Source organism: Cyprinodon variegatus, unplaced genomic scaffold (genome assembly GCF_000732505.1).
Source record: "Cyprinodon variegatus isolate N-32 unplaced genomic scaffold, C_variegatus-1.0 Scaffold722, whole genome shotgun sequence".
NCBI lineage: Eukaryota > Metazoa > Chordata > Actinopteri > Cyprinodontiformes > Cyprinodontidae > Cyprinodon > Cyprinodon variegatus.
Genome location: NW_015151175.1, coordinates 303,282 through 313,668, shown reverse-complemented (window position 1 = coordinate 313,668; position 10,387 = coordinate 303,282). Strand labels below are relative to the sequence as shown.

Genomic DNA, 10,387 nt, shown 5'->3' with positions numbered 1-10,387 from the left:
TGGTTACAGTAGAGCTAAACAGAAATTGGAGTTGGCTAAAGATCAGAAATTGGCCAGAAATATAGCTTCACAACTGCCTCTTTTTAAGATTTCATTGTAGATTAAAGTAAAAATATTTCTTTAGCAACGGGGATTATCATCTCTTTAAAATAGAAAAAATAGGACATTTTCTGTCCCCAGTTAGACTGGGCTGATAAGCCAGAACTAAGATGAGTTTTTTAAATATCACAGCTGATGTGAAGAATATGGTCGTGTTTCTCTTTTCAACTGGCTGTCATTTCTTTCCACTGCTGCCAGACCATAATATGAGCTGTCAAATTCTTATGAACAGACACCTTCACAACTCCCTTAATGTTGATGCAGGCTAAGACTACAACACGTGTGTGGACCAGCGTCTATGTTTGCACTCGACCTCCATCCCAGCGGATATTACCACACACACCGGCAAACAAACGTCCATTCCAGGAAAAGAACTGCAAGTGGGAAAACATGGCCTTTTAGTGTACATAACCTTCTAGCTGTCGGTGCTGATGTCACATGCACGTGGTGCCTAATGTCTCCAACATATGGCAGACATGGATGAAGAAGGCTTTCGTCACCTCTGCAGTGGTGCCGCGTCACGCTTGTCCAAAATCGGATCGTAAAACGGCATTTTTGTCTGTTATGTTTGACTAGAAGGTGTCCGTCTGAGAAGAAACTCCTGAAAGACAGTTTGTGCCGTGTCTGTGTTGGATTGGTCGCCTGCTTACATGTTGCTTTGTCAATACGCCATAGTCACTGCTCCTGACTAAAGCCTTTTCTTGCAGTATCACAAAGTCTGACTTTGGAGACTTTTCTGTGCCTGTCTCAGTTACCGTTTGATGGATTGCCATGAAACTTAGTACAGGCATCCAGGTGCCCCTCAGAGTGAACTGCAATAACTTTAAAGACCTCTTCATCTAGAGCTTTCATCTCAGTTTTCTGTTCTTAACAGTTTTGTGAAAAAATATCTTCCCTTGCTGGACGCTCAATGTGAATGAAGTTCAGTAATCTTCAAGTTACACGTTGTTTTGAAATTTCTTTGAATAGAAAAAGAGCAATCTAAAATCCTTATTGCTTACTAACAGCTGATTATATGAAAAAAGAGAAAAATCAAGAATGTTGCATTGATATGCACATGCTGAATCCTGCTCATTGTTTCAAAATTAACCGTCCTTTCTGTCTATTTATTGGAAAAATACTTAAGCGCAATCCCTACCATCAGCTCATTTGCACGTGCAACCAGAAATTTAACCAGGTCTTAATAATGTAATTACAGTACTGAAAGTACTTATTTCTATCCTTAAATCATCAAATAATGCTAAACTACAACTTAGAAAAATATTTAACAACATATGTTACATTTAATCTGCTATATTGCTTTTCTGACGTCATATTTGCAGATGCTCGGAGGGGTCTTTATCTGTATTTTAGTTGTGTGTCTGTCTTTAGATTATGCATTATTTACTGATAAAGTACAACAAAAGGAATAAAACAACCTAAGCTTACAAAACTTTTGTAAAATTTAAAAGCTGAAAACAATTAGTTGTCACAAGTTGGGTAGGATCCCATTTCGTGGACAGATCGGGCGCAGACGAATGATAAAACAAGAAGGATGCAAGCGCATTTATTCTCTCAGGAAATAAAATAATGCTTAACTTTCACACAATTTAATTTTAATTTAGTAAGCTCATTTTAATAAGGTTGAGAAAAACCAGGGTGACCCAGATGTACTGTATTTTTTGTTGCACACAAAGAAAGGAGTTTATGACAGCGGCATGAATCAGATTGTGGCAGATATTAGCAAATCACTTTTAACCTAATCACTGTTCCCAATAAGAGTTAAAAATTGGTTAATTAAAGTCATCCTTAAATAACTTTATTTGACACAATCATTAATTCTGACAGCAGTATAAATATACTCTAAGATTAAGATTAATATAAAATCTGAAACGTTGTATAACTAAGCTAATGTTAGCGTCATTGTTTACACTGAGGAAAGTGAGGCTTGAACTCTTTTTTTTTTTATAGTTGAACACAGACATTAATGTTTCTAATCAGTTTGCAGCTATTTAAAAGTATTTTTCTCTTTATGTCAATTGATATTAGTTAGTGGCTTATCTGTAGCTTTAGTGGTTTATCTACAGCTGAAAGAAAGAGGCACATCAGGAAGGCCAGCTCTGTGATTGAATACCCTCTGGATTCAATGCAGGAGGTGAGAAACGAAAGGATCCTAACTAAATTAACATCTCTGTTGCATAATGTCTCCCACTCCATGCATGAAGCAGTTCAGAACTGAAGAGCTCCTTCAGTGACAGACGGCTGGACCCTAAATGCACCAGGAAGCGTTATCACAGATCCTTCCTCCCAGCAGCTGGAAGACTCTAATACCACCACCTGATTTTGCAGTTTCTATCTTAGTCAGTTAAATAACATGCTGCTGTCAATTTGCACACAGCCGCTTATTGGTTGTGTATTGTCCAGGTGCACAGTATTTATATATTTTTTAAAACACTTAATAGTACAGTATTTTATATTTTACATTTGTTTAACTCCTCACTATTGTGTTATTTTATACACTCTTTTAAGGTCCACATGGAGCATTTATTCTATAACCTTTTTGCTGCTGTTAACACCAGAATTTCCCCATTTTGAGACAATAAGGGTTTTTTTATACTTATTATACTTATTTGTGTAGCCAACCATAGTTTATTTAATCGACAGCTAAGATCAATAACATTGCATGTAAAACCTTTACTGTGCATTTTAATGGGTTTTCATGAAGGACACAAATATTTTGGAGAACTTTTGTTTAAAGGAATAGTACACCCAAAACATGATTAGCCTTCATTTTCTACTCACCCCCATGCTGAACAACACTCTGGAGTACTTTTTTGATATCTCAAATGCATCTGGAGATCTGGGAGGCTTCTTGCTGTCTGCTGACATTCAAATAATGGAGGTCTATGGTGCCCGAGGCAGAAAGGTCCATAAAAGTCCACAAAAACATGTCATTATTCCTCCATACTGCTCGTCCAATGTATTCCAAGTGTCCTGAGTTGGTAGCGTCCATAATTTACTCGAAACGAAGTCATTTCTGCGCCTGCGAGTTCACGAGCCTACGGAAACTGAGGCAGACCAAGCCAGATGAAAGTGCGCATTCAGCGTCTGCTCTTGATAATGCAAGCGTAGAAGAAGAAATGTGCTGTTTACCTGTGCAAAGAAAGAAACAACGAAAGAAAAATGTCTGAGGACTTCAGTGTTGAGGAAGAGCATGAGTTCTTTGCCGAGGTGAATGCGCACTTTCATCTGGTTTGGTCTGCCCTGGTTTCCGTAGGCTCGTGAACTCGCAGGCGCGCGCTTTTAGGAAATCCTGTACACTACTGTTTATGCTCTAAAAACATTCTAAATGACTTTGTTTCGAGTAAATTATGGACGCTACCCACTCAGGACACTTGGAATACATTGGACGAGCAGTATGGAGGAATATTGACACGTTTTTTGTGGACTTTTATGGACCTTTCTGTCTCGGGCGCCATAGACCTCCATTATTTGAATGTCAGCAGACAGCAAGAAGCCTCCCAGATCTCCAGATGCATTTGAGATATCAAAAAAGTACTCCAGAGTGTTGTTCAGCATGGGGGTGAGTAGAAAATGAAGGCTAATCATGTTTTGGGTGTACTATTCCTTTAAGTAAAACCTCAACGTTGTTCAAATAAAGAGTGAACTGCTGCTGTGAAAGGGAAGGATAAATGTAGCCTTGAAAATTGACAAAGGATGTTCCATTCTGGGTGTGAATGTTTTCAGTGACCTTGATGAAAATGGATAACAAAAAATCATAGATTTGCACTGGACTTGGATTGTTTTTATTTTTGGGGAGAGGGGGGGTAAAAAAAAAGGCAAACCAGAAAAATTTGAAATTTTTTTCTGCTTAATGCATAAACATAAACATATATACAAGATGCCAGAAGAGCTGCTAGTGCAATTCGATTAAATCATCTTTGTGTTTAATCACAGATGAGTACATCTGAAAAACTTTGAATATGTTGGTAAATCTGACCATTTATACTCATAAAGTTTCTTTAAAAATCCTTTCTTTGAATGATAAATCAATTTTTGTTATTATTTGATATAGTAAATTTTAAGTCAAAGTTTGTTCCTTTTTTGTCTGTTTGAACCCGTTTGTTGCATTAAAGACAAAAGTATTCATATTAAGTGTTTGTGATTTTTATTCTTTTTTTTCCGCCCTGAAAGTATTTCAAAGGTAAAACAATTTCACGGGGGTAAATTAATCTAAAGTGTATTAGTTGCTGATGTTTTTCTTTACCTTTGCAGTATAGGATTCATTACAAATATAAATTGCTTTACAACATTCTCCATCTGGTCTGTCATCGTGCCGTAGCAGATTTATTTCTTTTTCCTCCAACAGCTATTGAAGCACATGTTCCTGTAGCTGTTGGACACCAGCGCTAACACTCAGGTGTCTGGTGAGGTAGTCTTTGTGTGTGATAGGTCCTGATTGCCCAGTGGCCAGTAAGTCATGCCGTTGACTCTTATTTGACACTCAATTGGTTCAAATGACACCATTACCATGTCTGGGTGGCTAATGGCCTCCCCGGGGCCACAAGGCGCAGGGGGAACATGGGTTACGTGTTTCAGTCTGAGGTGAGAACACACATGAGCCAGGCACAGGGCCCAGTCCACACCCAAATCAATCCCGACACCTCTTAAGAGGCTCTTAGCATCAATGGCACTCCAGTGCAATTACCCTTTCAGTAATGACATAAGCACCTAGTTCCTTCCTGCCTGCCTCTTACTGGCTGGGGAGAAATCCTCTCCCGCAGGCCAGTAGATGGGGGTGTTGTGGACCATGTTGGCCTCAAAGGTGTTGTTACCTGAGCCCTCTGTGCTCTGAGGTGTGGAGGCTTTTATCTGATCAGAGACGCTGTGCTGAGCCTGTCCTTCTTTTTAGCCTGATTGGAGGTGATGGAGCTCAGCAGGCTGTCAAGATAACCCGTTTCTCAGCAGTCGGCGAAGAGGATTTCCTTTGAAAGCTTTAGGTTTTAGTGGTTGGTGATGATAACCTTGGGAAGTGCAGCTGGGGAACATATGATCAACAGTCAGATTTAAGCCGATAACGTTGAGATCCCGCGGCTTTGGAAAGAGCAGTTATTAAAGACGTCTCTGCTGTGAAGGACAACTAAACAATGCAAATCCACAGCAGACTAAACTGTTCTTTAATTAGTGTTTATGGTAGCTTTGTATCTGAGGGGAAATTGGTAATCTCTGCATGTTTTCTATTTTTAAATTGAAAAACCTGATGTGGATTCTGCTGAAAATTAAAATATATGAAACACCTTTTATTCTAACCTTTGGTGTGATTGATTTTTCAGATCAACTGCAGCTTTCATCGCGTTTCAATAAGCTCAGTCAGTTGGCAGTAGGAGAAAAGCTGAGGCCTCTGGGAACACGTCACACAACGCTGTGTAGCATGAACTTCTCAGTGTTAATTCTGTTAGGAAATGTAAAACCAAGTGAATGCTGCCATCTAACACTGCAGCAATAAATCAGGGTTTTTATTGTTCCAAGAATTTAAAAACCATTAGATAAAATAGTTCCCAGAAAGAGTATCTACTACCAAAACCGGAAAGGGTTTCTTGCATACAAACAACTGTGTATGTGAAGCCATGCACACGCCTCATCCTTCACAACTTCCCAGCAACTGCAAAATTAAACACTTTCTAATGACTCAGTCAACTTTAAAGACTGTAGAAAACAGATGAGGTGTCATAAAATTAAGGTAAACAGAAAAAAGAGGCGACCACTGGTGGGGACAGAATGAGTTAAAGTCCATTTAAATATCCCTCCTTTGACTAAACCTTTATCCTGACATCACTTGTTTTAGAAAGCCTCTATATAGCGTGGCTCCACTCCAGTTAGCACGCTTTACAAGCATTTCCATTACCTTTTCGTAGGGACGCAGCGAAAATTCGGCCACTGGAAATTTAAGGTGGAAAATGACCAAAAGGCAGATTTTCAGTTTTTAGCCCATTGACATTTAACAGCAAAACTACATGGCTGTAACTTGTGATGACAGGCATAGCACATCCAGCGCGGGGCATAGCACTGCCATACGCTCAGAGTTAAGCGTATGGTAGACAGGTTTAAACGCAGCATATCAGGCTCGGCGCATTCTTATTGGGTTTGAAGTGAAGAGAATGTGATCTATGAATCAAAATTTGAAAAGGATTAACTTTGGAAAATACAATTTAAATACATAGAATTCTTTTTTTTTATCTGTCGAAAAAAATAAGCAGAAAAAAGGAAAAAGTAGCAAAAGAAAAAAAATCTGGAAAGCAAAATCTGAAATGACTAAATTTGACTGTGTTATTTTTAAAATTCTGCTTCTTGGGTGGGAAGTTTGTTTTTGGAAATTGACCTACTGGTGCAAAAATAAAACCTATCCTTTTTACAATGGTATCTTTGGAGCTTTTCTTTAAGAAGAAAAATAAAATCAAGTTAACTTTAAGCACACTGGAAAAATCTCCGGAGTCTTTATTTGGTAGAATAACCCAAGATCCTGAATTTCATTCACACTGCGTCCAGCTTTAACTTCCCAACTAACACTCCTCTTGATTCTCTTCTCTTTTCCAGGAGGATCCTGGAAGTGCTCGTGTTTTCTCAGGGATCCAGCCAACCGGCGTGCCGCATTTGGGCAACTACTTGGGAGCCCTGGAAAACTGGGTGGCCCTGCAGAACCGGTACCCCTCTGTGCTCTACAGCATAGTGGACCTGCACTCCATAACTCAGCCTCAGGATCCAGACCAGCTCAGGAACAACATCCTGGACATGGCAGCAAGCTTGCTAGCCTGTGGAATCAACCCGGAAAAGGCGATTCTGTTTCAGCAGTCCCAGGTTTTTTTAGTTTTTTGTTGTTACAGTTACTAAGACTTTGATCTACAAAATATGTGCTTGCTTTAAAACTACGCACAGCAGATCCTCATGCATGGTGCAAAGCGCCTGCCAAACTCTTTTGCTTGTGTGTCTTCATGAATATGCAGACAATATTTTAATAAACAAAATTGGGCAAATTTGTAGGTCAAATAAAACTGTTTCTGCCTTCGAAGTGATTTATCAAACCGGAAACTGGTTGCAGGCACATCTTTAGGTTGTTAGGTCAGATGGAAACTCTATGCAAACATTTCTGTTGTCATTTTGTCCAAAGACAAATAACTGCTAGATGATGGAGAGAGATTCTGTGCTCATTTAAAATTTTTTGAAATCATTAGAAATAAGGATTTAATTAAACTCATGGATCCGTTAATTAATAAGCACCTTTTCGCCTAAAAGTTTCAGGTTTTTCTTTTATCAAGAGGATCTAAGGATCTTTTCAATACACAAAGAACTAAATATTGTTTTTGAATATGCTGAATTAAAAATATATAGTTTATAAGTATAGACATCCCTAGTCTTATGTTTGTGAGCAGCCTGTCCTGCATTGTTTTAACGTCTCCATACAACATATTTCTGAAATTCAATTTATCCCTCAAGCAAAAAGGAAAAGGATATATTATAAAATAGAGGCTTATGTTCCTCTAAACTGTAGTTAGTGGCTAAAACAGTAAAATAAAGGGGAGTAAAGTTATAGCAACAGAGCTTTTTGCTCTTTATAAATGAAATAATAAAGTCAATAATTACATTTAAGCAAGTTAAATGATTTATAATAAACCCAAGTGGATGATATAAAAACAGGTTTGACACCCCTGCTGATATTGACCTGATACGATATCAGCATAATTCAGACCTTTTTTTTTTTTTTTTTTACTCATTTTATGTTTTGGAAAGTTATGAAAGGCTTTGATAAAGTAGTCAACAATAGTAAAGAGAACTACTGACCCATTTGTTATCAACCAATCGGTTACAGACACAGAAGCGGATGGTTTCTAAAACATGCTGATATCAGACATTTTAATAATAATAATAATTTAACTTTATTGATCTAAAACTGGAGAAATTTACCTCTGCATTTAACCCATCCCCTTGGGGATCAGTGGGCTGCCATTGTGGGGCGCCCAGGGAGCTGTGTGGGGTTAAGGGTCTTGCTCAGGGACCCAGAGTGGCAGTCTGTGGGAGTAGGACTCGAACTCAGAACCTCAGGATTTCAAGCTCGATGCCCTAACCACTAGGCCACCACTCCCGACATGAGGAATATTCTTATATTTGTTTTTTGATGCGATAAGGACACAAACCTACTGCAACAAAAAAAGACTAGTAAAAAAAAAACAAATGGGAAAATGTATTATAATTTAGTATTTTTCAAGTTTCTATTCATTGAACATGTCTTAGAGTTCCTCATCTTGTTGTTTGTCTGTGAACTTTACAAATGAAAAAAGAGCTGGATTTACTGATAAAATGATGGGAAAGATGGTTTTGTTTTTAAGAAACATTTGAGACATGAAAAGATTTACCCATATAAGATATACCATTCAGTATCATTTTAAGGTTCTTTTCTTTTCAGCGTCCTAAAGATAATTTTAGTTTTTAGCAAATTTTGGTATTATGGAAAAAACAAACTGGTAGTGACCATCATCCAATAATGTTTTACAGCACACACAGTTATAATAAATATGTTCTGTCGACTCAGCGTCTCCATCACATAATACACAGGCATGTATCTTCCATTAAGGAACAGACCCTAACATAAAATATTTGCAGGAATATATATTTTTTTGAAACTCAATTTTCTTTATTTACAGTTAAATAACATAATAGCTGTACAGTTTAATAAATGCATTACAGACCAAACGCCTCATTTGAGCCATTTTGGGATTCATTTCAAATTTCTCTGTAATGGCAGCACCACATGGGAGTATAGTGTGGACTGGAGTTATGTTTGCAGATTAATCTCCAGGAAAATAAAACTTTCTAATGGAAAAAGGAAAGTTTTATTAGAAGTTTTTGTTTAATGGTCACATTAAGATGGAAGTTATTCTACCCAGAGGTTTAAATGTTTTTCTTGGATTATGAAACCAAAAGGTGCAGTGGGTCAAAATAGGAAGAGGAGAGAGGTCTGTAGTTTTAATAATTTGTCTACATCGGCTATCAGAGACAAAATGTTGGCAAATAAACCAGGAAATCACAATATAGGGTTTTCCAAGCATTTATCTGGAAATAACTGCCCGTTTCAGACCTTTAACGTGTTATTTAAGAAGCTCTTCTGTTCTCCATTCATTACCTGTATCAATGTCTCCTGTTTGAGCTCATTAGCCGTATAAAACACACCTATCTACAGCCTCAAACAGTTAACAGACTCAACCATGACCAAAACTACACAGATGGGGACCAGGAGGAAAACTGGCAACCTGCAGAAGGCTGGGAAGAGAGATTTTACAGAGCTGCATCGCAGGACCACTGTAGATACTATGAAGCATGGGGGTGGAAGCATCATGCTTTGGGGAATTAATGCTTTAAAAATGTTTTGTTTTGTTTTTTTGCAGATTTTTTTTTAACGCTTTCTCCTCCTTGATTTACATGATAAACATGACACAGTGCTTGCAAATTTTACACAAGCCTCAATTTGAACATTGATTAAAAATCAAACATTAACGGTGGATGGCAAAATGGAGGGTGCAGCGATGCATGTGCGTTAAGTAACCCTAAGGCACTGCCAAGAATCCGCCAACGCATGTACATATCAGCAGATATCAATCTGTGCTTTTATGTGTCATTTCCAAAAACAGAAAAAAAAGGCACTAGATTTATCACTAGTGGCTTTTTTGAAACAAAAACAAACTAATATCCCTATATAACGACAAAGTCGCTAAGTTCACGGCGATGAAACTAAAGCCCCTGTCACACCTCGATGATTTAGCCAGCATATGCCTGATATATGGAAAGTCTGGTAAAAAAAAAACACTGACATATGTTGGATAAGTTATGGGAACGTTTTGTATAAGTTATGAGCACAGTGAATACACTGAAGCACCCTGGCACACGTCAACATACGGCAAGTGCCAGCATATGCTCATACGAGGGCCACAAGTTACAGCTAAGTTCTTTGATCGCTGACATATGTTAAGTGTTACTCATAAGCGGGCGGCTCCCGGCACATTGCTGCCCCCCTCAGGACACTGGCTTGTGTTGTTGTGCGTTATGCATAGGCTAGGCTGTCGTTGGACATACCCTCTGAACTCGTTATGAGTACTCTATGTTACGCCCAACATTGAAAAAATACATAGAAAGTTCAGCTTATGCCAGCGTTTTAGGAGATTCTGGGACATCCGGCATACAGTGGGGCAAAAAAGTATTTAGTCAGCCACCAATAGTGCAAGTTCTCCCACTTAAAAAGATGAGAGAGGCCGGTAATTTT

General features: G+C 38.3%; 1 protein-coding gene across 1 annotated transcript in view; it reads left to right on the top strand.

The window, feature by feature from the left end:
- wars2 (tryptophanyl tRNA synthetase 2, mitochondrial) overlaps positions 1-10,387 on the top strand; it is a 46,043-nt gene that overhangs the window by 19,261 nt on the left and 16,395 nt on the right. The window contains exon 2 of the mRNA XM_015395045.1: positions 6,673-6,933. Coding sequence (XP_015250531.1) covers positions 6,673-6,933 — 261 coding nt within the window. The remainder of the gene's footprint in view (positions 1-6,672; positions 6,934-10,387) is intronic.